Source organism: Oryctolagus cuniculus, chromosome 11 (assembly GCF_051225735.1).
Source record: "Oryctolagus cuniculus isolate XC-2025 breed Fujian yellow rabbit chromosome 11, ASM5122573v1, whole genome shotgun sequence".
Classification (NCBI taxonomy): domain Eukaryota; kingdom Metazoa; phylum Chordata; class Mammalia; order Lagomorpha; family Leporidae; genus Oryctolagus; species Oryctolagus cuniculus.
The window spans coordinates 113,423,217-113,446,774 of record NC_142877.1 but is presented as its reverse complement, the minus strand read 5'-3'; the positions used below and the strand labels follow the sequence as shown (position 1 = coordinate 113,446,774).

The 23,558-nt window shown below is 47.3% G+C and overlaps 1 protein-coding gene across 38 annotated transcripts in view; it reads left to right on the top strand.

Moving 5' to 3' along the window:
- RBFOX2 (RNA binding fox-1 homolog 2) overlaps window positions 1-23,558 on the top strand; it is a 320,553-nt gene that overhangs the window by 146,702 nt on the left and 150,293 nt on the right. For 9 of the 38 annotated variants that reach the window (XM_089308936.1, XM_089308934.1, XM_089308939.1 and 6 more), the window contains exon 3: window positions 3,887-3,944. The exons of the other annotated variants lie outside the window; for them this stretch is intronic. In XM_089308936.1, the coding sequence (XP_089165062.1) occupies window positions 3,930-3,944 (15 nt within the window). In that variant the 5' untranslated portion in view covers window positions 3,887-3,929. The remainder of the gene's footprint in view (window positions 1-3,886; window positions 3,945-23,558) is intronic. 38 annotated transcript variants of the gene reach the window in all.

Here is a 23,558-nt window from a genome sequence, read left to right as displayed (position 1 = left end):
AGGTCGTCTCCAGGTTCCTTAGGAGAATTCTCAGTGCCTGATTTCTCAGGTACGTTTTGTGAGAAGTTGTGCTGGTTCACCACATGTGCACGCTTCCTACCAGTCTTTTACAACCTCAGACAGACACACATAAAACAAATGGTCTCCTGAATGCCTAGACTTTGAGATGGAGAGTATAAAATGTGGCTCCAGACTCTTTCAACTTTCCATGCTGCAAACTCTAGCACTTGCAGAAGCAAGAATTCAGTATGCCATTGGAAGATTAGAATTATCGGCAAGCACCCAGGTTGCATCCTAGGTTGAGTTTTCTTTCCTAGGGGCAAGCCTGCCAGAGACTTCTTCTGTGGGCCCTGTCTAGAAGGTTTCCTTCTCCCGTGCTCAGTCACTCCCTTCTGAACTGAGGCTGGGCTGCCCAGGACAGGAACACAGGGCCATACCAGTTCTGCTGATAGAAAGAGGCCTGTGTGCATCTTAATCTCCGCTGAGGCTGGGGTCCTCGTCAGACTGCCCCCAGAAGGTGCAGTTAGGACCCTTTGTCTCTTAATGGGAATCTCACATAGCTGTAAGGCATAGGCTTCCTTGCTTGACTTTGATGATTGGAATGAAAAATTGTTTCCTCCTACTTTTTTTTAAAGGTAAGGAAATACGGGCATGCAGGAGCATGATTAAAGATTCACTGCATGCCTCTGTGTGTGTGTGTGTGTGTGTGTGCACGCGCAGGAAACACAGAGAAGAATTTTCTTTTTGATCAGACTGTTGACCAAATTTTAAAAATTAACAGGCAGAGTCGCATCCACAATGGGAACTTACAGGAGGGGCCCCCATCTCCCCGTGGTTGCAGAGAGGATTACCGTGGTTTCACGGGTAGCTTCCCAAGTTTCTGTGGTGTATTTCAGTTGTTTTCACTTCATTTTGAAGGTTTTTTTCTCAGTTCTGCTGCACATACGTGTTTCTGCTTATCCCATCCCAAACTTTATTAAAAGGTAGTACCATGAAGTGATAGTGTAAATATGTGGGTTGTTTTGTTTGTTTAGTTGATACTTGGTTAAGAATGAAGGTTAAAAGTAGTAACAGGCTGGCCCCTGGGCTCACTAGGCTAATCCTCCACCTGCGGCGCCGGCACACCGGGTTCTAGTCCCGGTCGGGGCACCGGATTCTGTCCCAGTTGCCCCTCTTCCAGTCCAGCTCTCTGCTGTGGCCCAAAAGTACAGTGGAGGATGGCCCAGGTGCTTGGGCCCTGCACCCCATGGGAGACCAGGAGAAGCACCTGGCTCCTGGCTTCGGATCAGCGTGGTGCGCTGGCTGCAGCACACAGGCTGCAGCGGCCATTGGGGGGTGAACCAACGGTAAAAGGAAGACCTCTCTCTCTCTCTCACTCACTGTTCACTCTGCCTGTCCAAAAAAAAAAAAAAAAAAAGTAATAACAAGTGCTTCAAAGAGTTTGAAGAGACTACAATATAATCTCTAATCAGTGTGATTTTAGTATAGTTATTTAGAGTGGCGTATAGGGCAGGCTGGTGACTTGTGATCTAGGGCATGGACTGTGAGAATGAAGGGAAAGTTGCACATAAAATTAATTATGGACATATAGAAGATAAGTAACAGTTTATAGAAATGTAAGACTTGCCCCCCGCCCCCCCCCCCCAAATTAAAACAGGCTATCTCAGTTTTAGGCTTGGAAGTGCTTACTCTTTTGTACTAGAAATGAAGTAATCCGTAGGAAGCAAAGTTCTGAATAAGAAAAAGAAAAGGTTTGGGTGAGGCTAGGAACAGCTGCCCCACCTTTCCAAGTTTAAATAGCTGGGAGTTTACTGTGCCAGGAGAGAAAAGGTATTGTAAGCTCTCCTGCAGAAGGCACACATTTAGTGTGGAAGAAAAGGGAAAGTGGCTTTAATTCTACATTAAGAGAAAGAGAAGCTCTACCTTAGCAGGTAATTAAGACCAGAGCACTAGATGGGCGGTGTTAGGTAGGGGAGTGAGTGCACCTTGTCCCTCTGTGGGGTGTGCCTTGAGTGAGCTTTACAGACCATACTTGGAGATTTTATAGACAGGAGAGAGGTGTTTCAACACGTCTGGAGGAAACCAGAACTCTGAGGCTGCTGGATGACAGTGTATGTATGTACATTATTTGAGAGGTAGAGTAACAGGGAGAGAGACGAGACAGAGCTCCTACTTTTTGTTTCACTCCCCAAATGCCCTGCAGTGGCCAAGGCCAAACCAGGAGCTAAGAAAGCAATCCAGTTCTCTCATGGGGGAGACAGGAACCAGTTAGGCATTACTGCTACCGCCCAGTGTCTGCGTTAGCAGGAAGCTGGAGTTACAGAGCCAGAAACTGAACCGTGTGTTCTGGTGTGGGACACAAGCATCTGAGCTACCAGGCTAAACACCCACTCCCTTTTGTTTTTTATTTTGTTTGGTTTTGCCCAAATTACAGGATTACTCAAAATAGTATTTCTTTGGGATTGTTGTGTGTACCTACCATATGCTAGGTAGAAGACAGGAAATGCCAAAAAAGGTGAAGACCAGATCTTAGATCTCTCCGCCCTGAAAGATAGGGCAAAGGAGATGAGATTGGTGTGGAATACCCGTCACAGTAGCCAGCAGCAGTGCTGAATGCCGTGTTACCAACTCCAGGCCTCACAGAGGTGGGAGGCAGAGACCCGCCCTGCCGAGGTAGACTTTGGGGTTTGGATGGGGGGAGAAACCGCTCAGAGAAGTGAGGGAAGAACATGGGTGCTGGCATTTACTGCTGGACACAATGGACAGAAGCTTGGCCAGACATATGGGAGGCAATAAATAAATGTTTATAGTGAACTAAAATTAGAAAGTGCAGTTGTGGGGAATATGGTGGTGGTTTACAGAGTTATATGATTTGATCCAATTACAGCTCCAACAGGAATATTCTGTGTTTTGCTTGAGGAAACAAAAGTGTCGCCCCCGCCCTCCCCCCTCCCCCGCTGTAATGATAGTAACTGCAGATCCGGAATTCAAACTTAGGCCTGGTAGCCACCTTGTCCTCATGCTTACTAAGGTGCCTGTATCATGCTCGGGGCTCAGGATCCACTTGACTCACAAACCCTCGTCCTTCTCCCCTTCAGCATGAGGGCTGTGTTTATCTGAATGAGGGTGGCAGTAATAAAAAAGATGAAAAGTCTATTTGAGTGTGTATCTAAGTTTTCCAGTGTTGTAAACTCTTCTAAGAGTAAGAATTCCTGGCAGCGAGATGCTACAGGGAACAGTGGGGCCAGGCTGGCCTTGCGGGATGGGAGGTGGCCTCCGAGCAGGTTCTGTGTGTGCGCTTGGCTTCTGTAAGGGGCTCCAGAAGTGGGGCCGAGGGGAAGCTTGGTTCACTTGCCCTGGTTTGGAAGGCAGAGTCTTTTGATGGCTTCATCCACGTTGAAAGAATTCATTTTAGACTAATTTATGTCTAGCACTAGAAACTGGTGCTGGTGGTTTATTACTAACCCCACCCATTGCTGTCTTTTGCAATAATCTTTGTGAGTGGTGATTGTGTTTCTAGAAGTAGAATGAGAGAGAGATTCCCTGAAGGCAAATCTGGAGGGTGTGCTGTACACTCCAGTTCAGACACTTGGGGCCGGGAACTCCCAGAGAGAGAGAGAGAGAGAGAGAGGGAGGGAGGGAGGGAGGGAGGGAGAGGAGAGAGAGGGGAGAGGGAGGGAGAGAGAGAGAAGGGGAGGGAGGGAGGAGAGAGAACAACAGAACAGTCAGCTGGAGAGGAGGGAGGAGGGGGAGGAGATCAGTCTTTTTTTTTTTTTTTAAAGGATTTTTAAACTCAAGTGATTTTGGGGGGCTCTCCCCACCCTGAACCCTTGCCCCCCATTCTGGCACCTCCTTTCCTGCGGGTCACTGAAGTGCCTTTTTGCAGCCCAGGACCAACGGAGCGCTGAGTTGGAGCAGCCGGGCCTGACATGATGTACCTCTGGGTGAGTACACAGTGCTGTGGGTGAGGCTTGCACTTGCTCATATAAGGAGTGGAAAGCCGCGAGGCTCTGCTCCCGCACTAGCGGCCTTCCCCACAGAGCACGGACTGCCACGTCCCCGTCTGCTCCCAGGTGTTAGGGTTTAAAACCTTGCAGCGATTGTGACTTCTTTTTCTAATGTTGTTTATCTTGTTAGACTCCGGCGCGGCGCGAGGGCTGAGCTCCCAGCGCAGTGGCATCCCCTGGGCTTGGTCGGTTTGCGGAAGGCAAGCGGGGCAGGTGAAGTGAGCTAGCTGCTTCCAGAGCTTAGTCTCCCTGGTGGGGCAGGGTCCACTGTGTTTGTCTGGGGGGTGCTGACCTTGATTACGAGCTGTGTCTTTAAATCTTGGAATATTCAATTAGGTGGCATGATCCTTAATTAGGAATAAGCTTTTGTAAGTTTTTGTCTAGTAATTTTACTATCCTTTGCAGTAGTCTTGTAAAGTAAGTCCTTGTTGTTATTAAAACTGTATGAGGGAAGTAATTAAATCACAAGGAGTGACTTGCCCTTAGTTAGAAGCCAAGTCTGTAGCAGCAGATAGTAATTAATAAACAGATATTATAAAGCATTTTATATATGTCAGGAACTTAACACATACTTTCCATTATTCTAATTTGCTATTGACTGGCATTGTTATGTGGGCTAGAGGGAAATCATCTGGGGTTGGAGAAGATTATGAATGATGAGATGTGACCATTTGTAGCAGAATGTCAGGGAAAATAGTGCAGAAACACCCCCCCACACACACACCCCGGGTTTTAGCTGTGAGAACAAGAGCATCTACAGTCCCGTGCAAAGATGGCGGTGTCTCTCTTGAGCAGACAGCTGTTGTGTGTTGCTAAGGGAGCCTACTAGATGGGATGCCCTTGGCTACTGGCCAGCCTTTGAAAGTTTCCCTTTGCCCTTTGCCCTTCGGCCCAGATGTCTGGAGTTGCAGGAACCTACTTGGCTCAAGCAGGCTAAATTTATAAATATCAGAAGGCAAAATTTAAACTAGGTTTGTGCAGATGGAGCTTGGTCACAGTGTGTGTGTGTGTGTGTGTGTGTGTGTGTTGGGAGGAACTGCTTTTCTTGTTTCTCTGTTCGTATTTGAATATGACCTTGAAATGTAATTTCCTCCCTCTATTGATTTATTTTTGTAGTACTGTATTTGTAAGAATTCAAAAGAATTTCCTGACACGCTAATGCACGTTAGCAGCTTTCACCTCCCTGTGAACTAGTCATCTGTCCCTAGGCTCTCTGCAGCCGTGCGGGTTGGATTGATGAGCATTGTCTGTCAGAAAGATGGGCTGTTGTGTTTTTTGATTTGCTTGGAAAAGGAGTTGGGAAAGAAAGCAAGTGGAATTAATCTCATTTTCACCCATTTGTGTTTGATGAAAGCAGACAGTGACAGTCCCCCAAGTTACTTCCTCTGTGCTTGGGCTCATTATTTGTGTATTTGTCTCAATCCCCTTTACTTGTAAGCCCCAGACAGAGCTTCTCCACCGAGATGACACATGGGGATTGCACACGATGACCGTCCCCATGGCCCTCAGGCAGCCAGGTGGGGCTTGAGGTTCCCACAGTAACCATGTGTGCCCTCACTTAGTTGCCACTTTGTGTCATAACAATATTGCTATTTTCCTGTGTGCCATCACACCTGAAAATTTGGGTACCACTATGTAAATGGCAATAAACTATCTCATTATTATCTTTTTAAAGAGAGTTATTTATTTATTTGAAAGTCAGGGTTACAGAGAGACAGAGGCAGAGAGAGAGAGGTCTTCCATCCGCTGGGTCACTCCCCAGATAACCGCAATGGCCAGAGCTGTGCTGATCCAAAGCCAGGAGCCAGGAGCTTCTTCCGGGCCTCCCATGCAGGTACAGGGGCCCAAGAACTTGGACCATCTTCTACTGCTTTCCCAGGCCATAGCAGAGAGCTGGATTGGAAGTGGAGCAGCCGGGACTTGAACCAGCGCAGATATGGGATGCTGGCACTGCAGGCAGCGGCTTCACTCACTACGCCACAGCACTAGCCACTCCACACAGTTTTTGAATTCAGCAAAGATTCCAGAAGGAACAATAGCTGCTGAACCCCAGGTACAGAGAGGGAAATCTGTGTGATCAGGCATTAAGTGGGAGGCACTGAGGGCTTCTGTGGGGAAAACTTAGTATACGAGGAATGGGAGATCAGAGCTGTAGTCCAGGATTAGCTAGTACCAGCCCTGCAACTTTGGGTAATCATTTCACTGTTCTGAGCTCGTCTTCAAGTCTGCAAGACAAGTTGGATGGAACTTCTGATTCTGAATTCTGTGAAATAGATTTTAGGTGCAGTAGGTAGGCCTGAAAGATGCCTAATTATGCAAGTATGTTTAAGTCTGAACATGAGAAAAGCCATGCAGTGTCTGTCACCTCCTTTGCCTACCTGGTTTAGTACTAGTGGTGCGACACTTTCTGAGGAGCTGGCGTTGGCACAGCGTAAGCCGCTTCTGATGCCAGCATCCCCTGTTGGAGCCCCAGTTCCAATCCTGCCTGCTCTGGAGTTCCAGTCCTGCCTGCTCTGCTTCCTGATAATGCACCTGGAAGTCAGTGCATGCTGGCCCGGGTGCTTGGGTCCCTGCGCCTGTGCGGGAGACCCAAAAGGAGCCCCTGGCTCCTGGCTTCATCCTGGCTGAGGTGGCCATTTGGGGAGTGAACCATTGGATGGAAGAGCTCTTTCTTTCTGTTGCTTTCCCTTGCAAACAAACAGATAAATAAAAAGACACTATCCTGGAAACATTACGGAACTGTGTTGTCAGTACCTGAGTGGTGGTGCTGACATTCTTTTTTCTTTCTTTTTTTTTTTTTAAGATTTATTTATTTATTTAAAAGTCAGAGTTACATAGAGAGGGGAGAGTCAGAGAGAGATCTTCCATCTGCTGGTTCACTCTCCAGTTGGCCACATTTACCAGAGCTCCGCCATTCTGAAGCCAGGAGCCAGGAGTTTCCTCCAGGTCTCCCACATGGGTGCAGGGGTTCAAGGACTTGGGCCATTTTCTACTGCTTTCTCAGGCCATAGCAGAGAGCTGGATCAGAAGTGGAGCAGCCAGGGCTCGAACCAGCACCCATATGGGATGCCGGCACTGCAGGTGGTGGCTTCACTGGTTACGCCACAGCGCCGACCCCCCAGACATTCGTAGAACCTGTGGGACTGTGGGTAAAAGTTGCAGCTCATGCAGCAGTTTATCATGTGTCATTGGAGGCAGCTCACGAGCTTGCGCCTGTGTGGCTGGAACAACAGGTGGAGTGCTGTCTTTGGCTGGCTACGTGCTTCTCTGCTACATCTTCTCTGCCCTTGAGTTCTCCTTTTTGGTGAATTTGGTAGCATCAGTGGGCAGCAAGGGATGGTACAGAGAATACTGATTTTAGAGACTTCACCAGATCTAACTCTGTCTCTGCCATTTCCAGCTGTGTGTGGCCTTGAATACCTTACTTAACGTCTCTGAACCTTGGCTTTGTCATTTGTCACAAAAGGGAAAGAAAATTCCTACCATGCTTGCTTGTGGTAGCAGTTGAGAGAAGTTGTGAAACGTGTTCAGTAGATGCTTAGTGAATAACTAGTGCAAGCCAGCGTTTTGTTTTGGGTGTTCCATGGACAGACTACTCGCCACCACAGGGGGCTTTGAATTTATGGCGGGAGAACTTTGATAAACAGGCTACTTTTACTTGAAATATTCCCCCTTTAATTGGTATTTTAAGTACTTATGACTAGGGAGCTGTCAGTGAAGTTGCCTCTGATGGAGAACACTTTGCTGTTTGTTCTGAACTTTGGATTGGGAAGGGGTTGCAGTACTGTTAAGCATCCATCATGTCATTTTTTATTCTGTCCTTTTCATCCTCTAGAATGGAAAGGGAAGAGAAAAGAGACAGACAGACAGACAGACATGATTCCTGGGCTGAGAGAACTTGCTTGTTTGTTGATTATACAATTTATATCCAGCAAACAAAATTAGGCACCATTTATTTAAATTCCCAGAAGGCAGAGCATGCCCTCCAGTCTGAGCTCATCTTAGTGAGACTGGCACCAGGCTCTCTGTATGGACAGACTTTTAGATTTCACTTCCAACTGTGATTTTTTTTTATAGTTCAATTCTATCTTCTTAATAAATCAGTTCAGCCAACATTTAATGAATGTTTATAATGGGTAGAGCCAGCTGTTGCAAATAAAAAGATGATTAAAGAGGTTTTGTACCTTTAGCAAATGTATGATACAGTGGTAGAGATTGTGTACAGAGGATGATTTCTGTATGATGCCATTCAGTTAAGAACGTGCTTTTATCTAGTATCTTTTTTTAAAGATTAATTTATTTATTTGAAAGGCAGAGTCAAGGAGAGAGAGGGAGGGAGGGAGGGAGGGAGAGAGAGACAGAGACAGAGACAGAGACAAAGAGAGATCTTCCATCTGCTGGTTCACTCCCCAGATGGCCACAATGACAGGAGCTAGACCAGGCCAAAGCCAGGAGCTAGGAGCTTCTTCTGGATCTCCCACATGGGTATAGGGGACCAAGGACTTGGGTCATCCTTTACTGCTTTCTCAGGCATATTAACAGGGAGCTGGATCTGAAGTGGAGCAGCCAGGACTTGAACCAACATCCATATACGATGCTGGTGTTGCAGGCCGTGGCTTAACCCGCTGCGCTATATATAGCACCAGCCCCCTGTTATCTTATTTCATCTTCACGACACTGATAAGGGCTGACTGTCGTCTCTGTTATATACAAGTGAGAAAGAGACCAGTGGAGTAGACAACAGTAAATGGCAGAGGTAAAAACTCAATCCATCTTTTTTTAAAGATTGATTTATTTATTTGAAAGGCAGAGTTAGGGACCAGCACTGTGGTGTAGTGGGTAAAGCTGCCGCCAGCAGGGCAGGCATCCCATATGGGTGCCAGTTCAAGGTCAGGCTGCTCTACTTCCAATCTATCTCTCTGCTATGGCCTAGGAAAGCAGTAGAATATGGCCCAAGGCTTTGGGCCCCTGCATCCTGTGTGGGAGACCCAGAAGAAGCTCCTGGTTCCTGGCTTCGGATTGGCACAGCTCCGGCCATTGCGGCTAATTGGGGAGTGAACCAGCAGATGGAAGACTGACTCTCCCTGTGTGTAACTCTGACTTTTAAATAAATAAATAAATCTTGAAAAAGAAAGAAGAAGGCAGAGTTACAGAGAGAGAGACAGATTTCTTCCATCTGCCGGTTTACTCCCCAGATGGCCTTAATGGACCACACTGAAGTCAGGAGCCAGGACCTTCTTCCGGGTCTCCCATGTAAGTGGCAGGGGCCCAGAAACTCGGGCCATCTTCCGCTGCTTTCCCAGGCACACCAGCAAGGAGCTGGGTTGGAAGTGGAGCAGCTGGGATTCCAACCTGCACCCACATGGACCGCTGACCCTGCATGCTGCGGCGTAGCCAGCTGTGCCACAGCCCTGGGCCCTGAATCCATTTTTTTTAAAAACTATGGCTTTTATCTATTTTTATAACATCCTTGTTTGGGGAGAAGCTGATTTTTTTTAAAAAATATATTCATTCATTTATTTACTTAAAAGGCAGAGTTATAGAGAGAGGGAGAAACTACAGAGAGTGATCTTCATCTACTGGTTCACTCCCCAAATGGCCACAGTGGCCAAGGGTGGGCCAGACCTAAGCCAGGAGCTTCACCAGGTCTCCCGCGTGAGTGGCAGGGGCCCACGTACTTGAGCTTTCTTCTGTTGTTTTCCCAGGCACAGTAGCAGGGAGCTAGATAGGAAGTGGAGCATCTGGGACTCAAACTGGCATTCACACTGGATGCCAATGTCACAGACTTAACCCACTGTACCATAATGCCAGCCCCCTGATGTTTTGGTCTTGAACCATCTGTTGAATGATAACGTGTCTGTTAGGCATATACCACGCACAGTTCTCAACACACCTGCGGGTTAGCTGTTCATCTTCAGTTTACGGATGTGGAGTCAGAAACTTCAGTAACTTGCTGCAGTCGGTTTAGAACTGGCCAACAGGGTCTGAACTCGGGGTGTGTAGCCCCAAAACTTCACCATTCTTCACCTTTTCACTCACTTGTTCAGCAGCTCCCAGCTCTTCACTACCTCTGCACAGCACGGGACAGAGCTGGAGTGGAGGAACAAAGATTAGGAAACCTGAATTCTGTTTCCATCACCTCTCATTCCTTGAGCCAAGAAACGAAGTAGTAAGTGGTGGATGGCTTTGTTATTAAACTTGAAAATCCTGAACTTTGAGTTGGAGGACATAGCTTTTTTTTTTTTTAAAGACTTATTGACTTATTTAAAAGTCAGAGTTACACAGACAGAGAAGTAGAGGCAGAGAGAGAGAGGTCTTCCATCCACTGGTTCACTCCCCAGATGGCCACAATTGTTGGAGCTGTGCTGATCCGAAGCCAGGAGTTTCCTCTGGGTCTTTCCACGTGAGTGCAAGGGCCCAAGGACTTGGGCCATCCTCTACTGCTTTCCTTGGCCATAGCAGAGAGCTGGATTGGAAGTGGAGCAGCTGGGACTCAAACTGGCGCCCATATGGGATGCCGGCACTTCAGGCCAACGTATTAACCCTCTGCGCCACAGCGCCAGCCCCTCAGGTTAATCTTTTAGTACTCAGTTAGTCACAGTTTTGCCATTTTAATTGGCCTGTCTACACAATTGAAGAAGTAGATTTAATAGTAAATTGAGTTATCACAAAATGTAGAAATCGTTCAGATTTTTAATGCCAGATACTGTGAATAGGTACTTGGGAGTGAAAAGCCATTAAAAGATTTTTAGTAGGATTGGGAGTAGGGTGAGGTGGAGTTCATAATTGGATTTGTTTCCCATAGCTGTCTACATAAATAAGAGGAGAGAGGAAGTTCGGGAGAAGTTCGGTGATTGTTGCCGAACAGTCCCAGGGCGGCAGTGACCACATGGGCTGCCAAGAACCAGAACTGTGGGAGAGGTCTTAGGGTAAGATCGGCACGATGTTGTCCTGATGGTGGAAGGGACGACGAAGGGGTCATGGGTTTGATTTTTGGCTTTGGTGCTTTGGGTTAACTTGAAGATGTTCAACAGGAGATGCTGTTTACCTGGCTGGGAGGACTAGGAGAGGTAAAGGCATAGCTGTTGGAGCAGCGGCAGGTGTGATGACGGCTTAGGGAAGAAACAGCCGGGAGGGGAGTCCATGCGTGGTGCGGGTGGATGAACCCTCCAAGAATCAGGGAGCAAGACCTGGGGGGCGTGTCCTTTAGGAGGAGAAACAGAACTGTAGGAGTCCAGGAAGAGAGCGGGGCCAAAAGAGAACGGAAGAGTGTCTGTGAGTTTAGCATCCTGGAGGTCGTTTGTGACTTTAGCAAGGGTTGTCTTGGTGGAATGACGAGAGCAGAAGCCCAGATGGGATTGGTTGAGGAGCTCACGGAGAGGCAAGGAAATGCAGGCGGAGATGGTGGATGCAGACAGTTGTCGAAAAAGCTTGAAGGACTGGCGAGCTGGAGTTGGGGAGAAGCAGCTGTCTTTAAAAGAAACTTTTGGTGTTTAAAAGTTGATTGAGTAGATCCGTCTGAATAGAAGCACTGGTGTGGGTGAGAGAAGAGAAGGGAAAATCACTCGTCGCTCTGAGAAGGTGGGGTTGGCTTTAGAGGAGAGAACTCTCCCACTTAACAGGAGGCGAACAGGTGGAGAACAGGGGCTCACAAAATGTAGCTCCAAGGCATCTTCACAGGAGAGCCGGTAGAATGAGAAAGTGGTGGAGCCGGCGCCGCGGCTCACTAGGCTAATCCTCCGCCTAGCGGCGCTGGCACACCGGGTTCTAGTCCCGGTTGGGGCGCCGGATTCTGTCCTGGTTGCCCCTCTTCCAGGCCAGCCCTCTGCTGTGGCCAGGGAGTGCAGTGGAGGATGGCCCAGGTGCTTGGGCCCTGCACCCCATGGGAGACCAGGAAAAGCACCTGGCTCCTGGCTCCTGCCATCGGATCGGCGCGGTGCGCCGGCCGCAGCGCGCCGGCCGCAGCGCGCCGGCCGCGGCGGCCATTGGAGGGTGAACCAACGGCAAAAGGAAGACCTTTCTCTCTGTCTCTCTCTCTCACTGTCCACTCTGCCTGTCAAAAAAAAAAAAAAAAAAAAAAAAAAAAGTGGTGGAGAGCATCGTTGATTTCCTGAAAAGGAATAGATTGGTGCAACATGATGGTGAGTACATGTGAGAAACGGAATGGAATTCCACGTGCCCTGCATGCGTGATGTGAGAGGAATAATAGTGTGTGAGAGTGACAAATGATAGAAGGCAGGTTTTCTAGAGTGAATTTAAGATCTGTTTATTTCAGTGAGGAAAATCCACTGGTGAATTTGTTTTGTTTTCTTAAAAAAAAAAAAAGTTTGCTTGCTTGTTTATTTATTTGAAAGTCAGAGTGACAGAGGGAGAGAGATCTTCTGTCTACTGGTTTACACTCAAATTGCTCTAACAGCCAGGGCCGGTCCAGACCGAAGCCAGGAACAAAGAACCCTGGCCAGGTCTCCCACGTGGGTGGCAGAACCCAGGTGTATGAGTGTCTTCCTTTGCTTCCCAGGCACATTGGCAGGGAGCCGGCTCTGGAGCAGGACGACTGCCCTTGAACCAGTGCCCCTGTCTGGGGTGTGGATGTCCCAAGTGACAGCTCAGCTGCCGCATCATAGAACCAACTGCCACTGATGGATCTTAGGCGGATTCTAATGTGATCAGATTTGTATATTAGAAGTGGAATGAGACTTCTGTTCTTGCAGAATTTATGTTTATATTTGGGATGGAATTGGTTTACTATATGGAATTTAAAAGTTCAGAAAATTTTAATGGGCTAGACAAATTCTATTTGTTTATAAGACTCAAGCAGTTACCATGTGTGTACTGGATGCTTACTGTCTGCCAAGCATTTTCTAAGAGGTGAGGAAAAAGCAATAAGACAAAATCTTTTCCTGTAAATAGTTCATATTTGGGGGGGGGGGGCTGGTGCTGTGGCGTAGTGGGTGAGGCCGCCGACTGCAGTGCCGGCATCCCATATGGGCACCAGTTCGAGTCCTGGCTGCCCCACTTCCAATCTGCTATGACCTAGGAAAGCAGTAGAAGATGGCCCAAGTCCTTGGGTCCCTGTACCCATGAGGGAGACCCAGAAGCTCCTGGCTCCTGGCTTCAGATCGGTGCAGCTCCAGCCATTGCAGCTAATTGGGGAGTGAACCAGTGGATGGAAGACCTTTCTCTCCCTCTCTGCCTCTCCTCTCTCTGTGTGTAACTCTTTCACATAAATAAATAAATCTTTCCCAAAAAAAGTTCATATTTTTCTTTATTTAAAAAATATTTTATTTATTTGAAAGGCAGAGCAACAGAGAGAAAAGGAGGAGACAGAGAGATCTTTTATCTTCTGGTTCATTCCCCAAAATGGCCACAACAGCCAGTGCTGAGCTAGGCTGACAACAGGAACCAGGAATTCCACCAGGCTCTCCCACATGGGTAGGGGGACCCAAGTTCTTGAGCTGTCTTCCACTACCTTGTCAGACACATTAATTAGCAGGAAGCTGGATCAGAAGTGGTGCTGCCGGGATTTGAACTGCACTATGAAATAGAACACCAGTGTTGGCAAGCGGCTACTTAACCCGCTGAGCCATAACACTGGCCCCTATATTTTTCAGCTGGGGAAATAAAACTGTAAACATCTGAGCAAACAAAGTATTTTAGGAATAATAAGTGCTGATCAGAAGACAATGTAATAGGACCCTGAATGTTTTAACGAGAGTGGAAAAGGCCCCGCTGATAAGGGGGGTGGAGGAGTATTACAAACAGAAGGAGAGACAAATGCAGACTCCTTAGATAGTAACGCTTGGGCATCCAGAGGACAAAGAAGGATGGTGTGGTTGGAACAGAGGGAACAGAAAGAAAGTAGGAAGATGCTATCGGAGAAGCAGACCAGGCCAGGTGGTATCTTCATGGTCAGGATTTGAAGTTGAAATTTGTTTTGGTTAAAATCAGCCAGCTCTGTGGCTTAATAGGCTAAGCCTCCGCCTGCAGCACTGGCATCCCATATTGGTACCAGTTCGTGTCCCAGCTGCTCCTCTTCCGATCCAGCTCCCTGCTGTGGCCTGGGAGAGCAGTGGAAGACGGCCCAAGTCTTTGGGTCCCTGCACTCGCGTGGAAGATCCAGAAGAAGCTCCGGGCTCCTGGCTTTGAATTGGTCCAGCTCTGGTTCTTATGGCCATTTGGGGAGTGAATCAGCAGATGGAAGACCTTTCTCTCTGTCTCTCTCTCTCTGACTTAACTCTACCTCTCAAATAAATAAACAAAATATTTCAAAAAGAAATTTGGAAGGTATTGAGAGTGGAGAGTGATTGTGAGGATAGTGACTTTCTTTAGGAAGAGTGATGGGGAGGTCAGGAGGCTGTTGCTGTCTGAACAAGCGGTGACAGCCTGGTCTCTGGGAGACAGTGTGCTAGGACTGAACAGGACAGCTTGGGTGTGTGCTGAGATGAAAGAAGGATGTGAGTTACCAAATTTGTAGCTCGAGGAATTAGGATGGAGGGGCCATTTCCTGAGAACAGACCAGGGCATAGGAATAGGCAGAACAGCAGGTATAGCTTAGACTTGAGGTGTCTGTTAGACATCCAAGTGGCGAAGTTCAGTGGTCATTTGATAGGAACCTGGAGGTCAGAAGAGAGATGTGAGTTGAAGTGTCAGGTAGAGGCTCCTCGTGCATATTTAAGGTCTTGGGAGAAAACCTAGCTAGAGAATTGGGCTGAGGGCAAAGCCCTGAGTCATTCTGTAGCGGTCTGAGGGACAGTGAGAAGAACTGGCAGGGAGCAGAAAAGCTAGGCCAGTGTGTGATGCCACAGATTTGTAGGAAAAGGCCCTGGGTTTGGGTAATTTATAATAAGCCACTTGCTGTGGTAGAGTGTTGGTCATTGGTGAGCTTGGTAAGAGGTGTCTCAGTTGGATGAGGGAAAAAAAAGTCAGTTGAAATGGGTTAAGGTGTTGACCCATAGGTGAGGATATTGAGACAATGAATATAGTGTAGGTGTAGAGTAGAACAAAGAATTAGGGCAGTAACTGGAAGGGAATGCAGGTTCAAGGGAGGGTTTTATAGGAGATGGGGATAGGGCATGTTTCATGTCAGCGCCAAGGTCCAAGTAGAGGGGAAGAAACGGAGAACGCTGAAAACAAAGAATCTGGCCGCAGGGCAAAGTGTGCTGTATCCAACACAGGGAAGTTCTGTGTTCTTAATAGTCATTGGAAGGAGGGCAGAATGGGTGGGTTGTGAGCCAGTTAGGCCACTTTAGGCAGGTGAGTGAGTCCTCTGATCATGTCTGCTTTCCCTGTGCCATGTAGGGTGAACACAGCTGCAGGCAGAAGTGGGAGAGAGGAGAAGCATTGCTGATTTGAGGAGGGAGGCAAGGTGTACAATAGTGATCTAAAAAATAGGGAATGAATTTATTAGAGAGGTGGAGTGGACTTAAGATTTTTGGCCACAAACCACACTCACATTTGTCAGATGTTAAATCAGTTATGTGATTTTTTTACCCAGCAATCTTCTGTTCAGATGTGAGAGAGGAATAAACAGAACGTTAGATATGACCAGGTGTTGAGGTTTTACCAAATAAGTTAGACTAAGGGATGAGGGAGTCAAGGAATTAAGACTTCTTTGGAGAGGAATGTGTATAGTGTTGGGCCACAGCATCTAACCTGGTTTAGCAAGGAAATGAGGAGGAGGTAGGGTAGTGAGAGGTGATACTATCCTGTGGACTGGAGGTCTTGCTGAGGTTGGTGACTTGCTGATTCTTGCTGGTGTGATCATAGAATGTTGGAAATACTTGAAATTTTTGGAGATGATGACAGTATGAGGATATGGGTAGGCAGCTGAGGTGAAGTGGCAAAAAGACAATTTAATTGGTGCTAGAGACATTAAAAAGCAAACAACTAGAAGACCAAGAGTATTGGTTCTGTGTGCAATCTTCAGCGTGATAAGACTAAGGATGGGGTTGAAGACAAAGCTAAGACCAGGAGGTCAGCAGAAGATAATTTGTCTTAAAAGATCTTGCAGGTTAGATGGAGAAATAGAAGTGGTTTGGAAGCTGCATTGGGAAACAAGAAAGATACTCAGAAGCTCCCACACTGTATGGTCAGGGGGCACACGGGATGGCTTCCCCATCCTGCGTTACGTGTTGGGTTAAAAACAAAACAAAACAAAACATTTACTGCAGAAGCAACAGCATTCCCGGGGTAGTCAGGTTTCATCTGGAGTAAAAAGGTATAAGGAAAGAGTGTATAGAGGAGTCTGACGAAGACAGGCCTTGACTTCCAGGCAGGAGGTGGGATCAGGAGAGCAGATGCACAGAGCTCTATGGGGTCAGCCGTCTGGAAGGCTTGGGCTTATGACGATTGAGGTGAATGAGAGGGTGAACCAAGATGGAATTATTCCAAAAGCCCATTGGGGAAACAAAGCTATAGTCCAGCTTTTAGGGCTGAGCAGCACAGCATTTCCCATCCACTGCTTCCTGAGCCCTCCCCCAGAGTGTTGGACTTATTAGGTCTGGCCAGGCCTGGGACTTGGCATTTCTAGTAAGTTCCCAGGGGTCCAGAGACCTTTCTCTGTCTCCCCCTCTCTCTACTGCCTTTCAAATAAATAAATCTTTTTTAAAAATGTTGTTTTAAACTGCTGTGTTTTGTGATTTGTTACATAGGAATAGATACCTACCGATATTGTTACCAATAACTATGTGCTTTGTAACACAAATCTAGAATGTGAGAGTGACTGAAAGTGTGCAGTGGGCTTTGAGGAGTGTGGTAGTGAAAGATTAGAGTACCTTACACAGGTTGTAGTAAAACTTGGGATGTTGAGAGTATTGCCAGACAGACTTAAAGAAACCAGAGGAAAGGGGACCCCTGGTTCTGAAGAGGCAGCACTCTGTTGTTTGCAGTTACATGGAGAGCAGAGCGTGCGTCTGACGAACTGGGGCAGTGGGCTAAGTAACTCTCCAAGCCAAATGCCGAAAGCGCCCCAAGGTTTCTTCTTGCTGCTTACAGTGAAGTGTAGGGGAAGAGAGGTGAGTCGAGGGAAGCCCATTAAAACAAAAAAGGGACCAGAATTTTGTGGTTGTGAAAATTCTCAGCCTTTCTGTGTGGCTAATGTTGGCAAAAATAAGACTTGGCTTTCTAGCAAAGATCAGGTCAAGGGCACTTCCGGGAGAACGGTAGTCTAACGGTGAAGCTAGGCGTGTGATTGTACAACCTTTGTCAGACTGGAATATCAAAGGTCGTGGTATGATCCACTAAAGGGGGAAAACTGACTTTTTTTTTTAAGTTTATTTATTTATTTATTTATTTGAGAGGTAGAGTTACAGATAGAGAGGGGGAGAGACTGAGAAAAAAGGTCTTCCATCTGCTGGTTCGCTTCCCAAATGTCTGCAGTGGCTGGAGGTGGGCCTATGCAAAGACAGGAGCCAGGAGCTTCTTCTGGGTCTCCCACATGGTTGCAGGGACCCAAGCATTTGAACCGTCTTCCATTGCTGACCTAGGCAATAGCAGAGAGCTGGATCGGAAGGGGAGCAGTCAGGACACGAACTGGCACCTAGATGGGATGCTGGCACCACAGGCAGAGGCTTAGCTCACTATACCACAGTGCTGGTCCCATAGGGCTGATCTCGAAGGTGTTTGGGGTCATAGCTTTGGGGACTCACAGGATGCTGAGACCCACTGCAAGGAGGAGAGAAGTAGTTCAAAATGTGAAGAGGCTGTCCAATACCCATTAAATTTCTGGCAGGAAGGAGCTGAGAAAACTAATCAGCTGCTAGCACAGGCCACCTTTCAAGAAAAAGGAAGGGTGACTCAGAGGGTTGGAACCAAGCGCCTGGACATCAGAGGCCAGAGTCATGGAGAATCTCCTCAGCCCTTGAGATCTAATCTAGAAGCTTCCAGCATTTGCCCTGCTGGCTTTGCAATCACTGTGGACCAGTGACTCCTTTGTATCTCCTGTTCCCTGTCTCCTTTTTGAAGAGAAAGTTATGCCATTTGGTGCTTCTAAGAACTGTAGAGGAAGACACCAAAAGGGTGAGTGAGAGAGGTATCCTAGTTCCACGTCTTGTGGGCCATTCTGTCCCCAGATGCCAGACCAGCTGATCAGTCATCCACTTTGGTGCCTTTTGGTCCTGTGGTTATAACATACGCGAGAACCTGAACCGTCTGTGGGCAGGGGCGTTCCCGCCGCCACACTGACCCATCTTCTGTCATCAGTATCCATGCCCCCACCCCTACAAAGCAGTGCATTTTCATAGAGGGCCCCTTTACGGTGGTATTCACACACCAGGTCCTGTCTCTGCTAGTCGGTGACATGGAGCCAGCAATTCCCTCCTTGTCTCTGGGACCCTCCGGGTTCTCTCTTGATAGCATCAGTCCCATCGGCATACAGTTATGCTGTTTGTTCACCTATTTAAAAATCAAACTCTGTTCTCACTTTTCTGCCTGCTACTGTTGAACTTTTCTTTTAAAGGAAGCTCAGTAGGATTGTTTGTATTTGCTCACAATAGTTTTTCTTCTTCTTCCTCTCTAAACCCACGCAGTCGTGTTTTTGTTGCCCTGTGCCACTGCCAAGGTTACCATAACCTCTTCGCTGCTAAATCTAGTAGTCAAGTCGGCCCCATCTGCCATGAGCTGTCTGTAGGGCATGGCATCGCTGAGCGCTCCCTCCTCGGAAGTGCGCTTGCTCAGAGACCTCATGCTGTCCTGATTTGCTTCCTGCCTGCTTGGAAGTTTGTCATCCTGAACTTCAGAGTTGTGTTACTGTGGGCCAAGTCCTTGGGCCTCTTTTCTTGATTCTCTTACTTAGTGATTTCATACATTCTTAAGCATTTAGTTCTCAGTTAACCAGGAAAAACCAGTTAAAACTGCTTACCATCTGGGTCTAGCAGTCCCTTTTACTTTTTTATATTAAGTCCTCTTGTTTCTAATTTAAGAAATAAGAATAAAGGATACTGGAAAATAAGTTAGAAATGAAAAATACACTTAATACAATTAATGACCTAATTATTACCCATACAGTGACTACAAATCATTTTTGAATGCTTTTCATGTTTTTTTAATCCTTTTTGCAGCACTTCATGTTTTCTGTGATTTTTTATCCTTTCTTCCTGTTCTCTGAGACCTGTGCTTGTGACTGAAAGGGTGGACGTTGTCTTCCTATATTTATTTCTGCAAGTTCATTTCTTAACTGGACGAGGAATTGTCTTACTAATTTACACTTTTGTAATTGATGCTTTTCCTGCAAAGGAAAGCTTATACTACACCCACATGTCGTAGGATATAGCCGTGGTCTGTTCTCCAACTATTCTTTTGCAAGTATATATTCTGACCATGTTCTCTGTCTGCTCTGTCCTTTAGCCTTGAAAGGTACAAGGTCACTTTAGTTACTTTTTTAAAGCAGGGTGTTTTGACTCTATTAATAGCTGAGAGCATACATTGAACTGAGAAGTATATTAATAGTTTTTCTTAGGGCAGAAAGAATCATTGAATCTGTTTGAAATCCGCATAATATATTGTTGATTTTTCTTCCTTTTCCTTTTGTGAAAGTACATTGAGTTCAACCCTGTTCTAATAATGCCAGTGAAGGCAGAATTTTTTTGTTTGTTTGTTTTTTGCTGAAGAGTACTCAAGCCAGCCCCAAAGCTGTTCTGAAAGTGTTACGGATTCTATTTGGGTCAGAAGTTTAAGTTCTTAGGTCAGCGCCTGCCCTGCGTCTGACCCTGTGCTCTTCTCTTTCCTCTTCAGCAGACCGGGATCTTCTGATCGTCTCACTGACATTCCCTGTCAGACACTTGTTCTGCCCACATTTTGATTTCCTATTTTCTTGGTTTTGAAAGCATATATACTTGAAAAGGCAACTTTTTTTTTTTTTTTTTTTTTTTTTTTTTTTTTTTTTTTTGACAGGCAGAGTGGATAGTGAGAGAGAGAGAGACAGAGAGAAAGGTCTTCCTTTTGCCGTTGGTTCACCCTCCAATGGCCGCCGCGGCCGGCGCGCTGCGGCCGGCGCACCGCGCTGATCCGATGGCAGGAGCCAGGAGCCAGGTGCTTTTCCTGGTCTCCCCATGGGGTGCAGGGCCCAAGCACCTGGGCCATCCTCCACTGCACTCCCTGGCCACAGCAGAGGGCTGGCCTGGAAGAGGGGCAACCGGGACAGAATCCGGCGCCCCGACCGGGACTAGAACCCGGTGTGCCGGCGCCGCTAGGCGGAGGATTAGCCTAGTGAGCCACGGCGCCGGCCAACTTTTTGTTTTTAAAGATTTATTTGAAAGGCAGAGACAGAAAGAGAGAATCCTTTACCTACTGGTTCACTCCCCCAGATACTCAACAACAGCTGGGGCTGACCCAGGCAGAAGCCAAAAGCCTATTACTACATCAGGGTTTCCCATGTGAGTGGTAGAGACCCAAGTACTTGAGCCATTATCCACTTCCTTCCAAGGCGCTTTAACAGGGAGCTGGATTCGAAGTGGAGTAGCTTAGCTCTCTGCCGTGGCCTGGGAAAGCAGTGAAAGGTGGCCCGAGCTCTTGGACCCCTGCACCCTCATGGGAAGTCCTGGTTTCAGATTGGCACAGCTGCAGCCACTGCAGCCAATTGGGGATTGAACCAGCAGATGGAAGATCTCTCTCTCTCTCTCTCTCTCTCTCTCTCTCTGCTTCTCCTTTTCTCTGTGTAACTCTGATTTTCAAATAAATAAATAAATAAATGTTTTTTAAAAAAGATGACACAGTAGTTCATGCAATTCAAAACTGAACAGTGATGTGTCAGTGATTTATTTTTTATCGCACTATTGCCTCATACCTCCAAGTGGGCGTATACCATGGGTCTGTAATTTTGGTTCATCTTTCTCCATGGCTGGGAATAGTTAATGAGAAAAGCTTGATGCAAAATCAGAATATTTCAAGATATAGGAAAAACAAGATCATAAAATCTTATAATGAATCTTGGATTTATAAAAGGATCCAAGGAACTCATATCCCATGTGGGTGCCAGTTCATATCCCAGCTGCACCACTTCTGATCCAGCTCTCTACTAATGGCCTGGGAAAAGCAGCAGAAGATGGCTCAATGTTTGGGCCCCTGTACCCACATGGGAGACCCAGAGGAAGCTCCTGGCTCCTGGCTTTGGCCTGACTCACGTCTGGCTGTTGGGGCCCTCTGGGGAGTGAACCAGCAGATGGAGGATCTCTGTCTGTCTGTCTGTCTCTTATCTCTTTGTAAGTCTGACTTTAAAATAAATCATTTTTCAAAAGTAATATTTTTCTTCATTTTTTAGAATACCTCTAGAAAGAAAAAGTTCTAAAATATAAACCCTTATAAATAGAACTGCTCAAAAAATGAAAAACAGAAGTTTGGGCCAGTGGTCTCTGATGGTGTTGGGGGTTAAATACTGTGCACGCCGGTCACCCCAGTGTGTGCCTGCAGGCCAGGCCTCCCATGGAAGCCTCATACTGCCTCCCTGAGGCTGCCCGGAGTTGGAGTTCCCTCTCACCCAGCATGCCCAGGGCTGAGCTCCTGGTTTGCACTTACCTGCCCCTCTCCTAGGCGTGCTCCACCCACGCTTTTCTCCCAGTATGTCACCTTTCTGTTACTTGGGCCCAAAAAAGACCTTAATCATGCTGGGCTCTTCTTTCTCCCTCACTCCCATCCTATTACTTAGCAAATCCGTTAGGCCTTTCCTGCCTTTCAGGATACCCAAATCCAGTCCTCTCACTAGCTGGGCTACGTCCATCCTATGTCATTATTCTCTCTTGCTGGGTCACTGTAGTGGTCTGTTGCCTGACGTCCCTGCCTCTGCCACTGATGCTGAATAATTTATTCTGATCACAGCATCTGACCTAATCCTTTTAAAATATGAATGTGATCATGCTAAAATCCACCGATGTGTTTCACTCTGAGTAGAAGCCTGGGCCCCCACACGGCTGTGCTCAAGCTGCTTCCTCGCCGCCTCTTGGACTTCCCTCTCTTCCTGGTCTTCCCACTGCTCATTTTCTGCCAGCCACGCCGGCCTCTTGCTGTTCTTTGATCTTTCCAGCTCTTCACACTCCTTCCTTTCTTTCTCTCTCTCTTTTTTTTTAAGATTTATTTATTTATTTGAGAGGCAGAGTTACAGAGAAAGAGGTCTTCCATCTGCCGTTTCGTTCCCCAAATGGCTCGAAATGTCTGGAGCTGGGCTGATCTGGAGCCAGGAGCCAGGAGCTTCTTCCAGGTCGACCATGTGGGTGCAGGGGCCGAAGGACTCGGACTATCTTCCACTGCTTTCCGAGGCCGACAGCAGGGAGCTGGACTGGAATGAGAGCAGCCAGAACTCGAACCGGCACCTATTTGGGATGCTGGCACCAAGGGCAGAGGCTTAACATCCTATGCCACAGCGCTGGCCCCACACACTCCCTTCTTCTGCCTGTAATGCAGGTATCCTATGTCTTAGTTCCTCCTCTCCTTCAGAGTCCCTTCAGAGTTTTCCTCAAATGTTACTTTTTCTAAAACATTTTCTTTTTTAAACTCCTGTAGAGATTTTTCCTGGTTTATTCACTGCTGGATCCTCAGTGTTTTGAATAGTGAATGGTGTTCAATAAATATTTGTCAAATGGATGCTAAATTCCAGAGGTTTTCCACTTGTTACTTCAACATTAACGAGTTGACAGTGGTTGAACTCTCTTTGTAGTTGACATCATTCTGTCATTTATGGGGACCACTGTCCCTTGTGTGTGTGTGTGCTGGTTTGTGCTGTGGCAGCGAATTCCCTGGCTCCCAGCCTGGTTGTGGTGTCCTCCGTCTGAGTGGTTTGGGGCAGGTAACTCCACATGCCCATCAATGAAGTAAGAACAACTATCTGGGTGGCGCTGCGGCTCACTAGGCTAATCCTCCACCTGCGGCGCTGGCACACCGGGTTCTAGTCCTGGTTGGGGCGCCGGATTCTGTCCCAGTTGCTCCTCTTCCAGGCCAGCTCTCTGCTATGGCCAGGGAGTACAGTGGAGGATGGCCCAAGTGCTTGGGCCCTGCACTGGCATGGGAGACCAGGAGAAGCGCCTGGCTCCTGGCTTCAGATCAGCACGGTGCGCAGGCCGCAGCAGCCATTGGAGGGTGAACCAGTGGAAAAAGGAAGACCTTTCTTTGTGTTTCTCTTCTCTCTCACAGTCAAGGAAAAAAAAAAAGAAAAAAAACAAAAACAAAACAGCTGTCTTTGCAGAGGGCTTTGTTTTGAGCCATGGAAAGCTCTGCCAGAGTAGTTCATGGTGTGTGGTACATACCCCGCGTTACGGTCTCGCCCATCTCAGCTGTCCTGAGTCAGCCAACTCCACAGTGACATTCGGAGCTCTGTCTGCTGCAGGGTTTCCTTGTTGCCTGTCTTCTCCCTGCCTTTGAAATGAGGTGAGACCAGGGTTGTGATACAGTCGGTTAAGCTGCCACTTGCGATGCCAGCATGCCGTATTGGAACACAGATCAAGTCCTGGCTACTCCACTTCCAATCCTAGTTTCCTGCTAATGCTCCTGGGGAAGCCAAAGATGGCCTAGTGCTTGTACCCCTACCACCCACATGGCAGACATGGATGGAGTTCCAGGCTCTTGCAT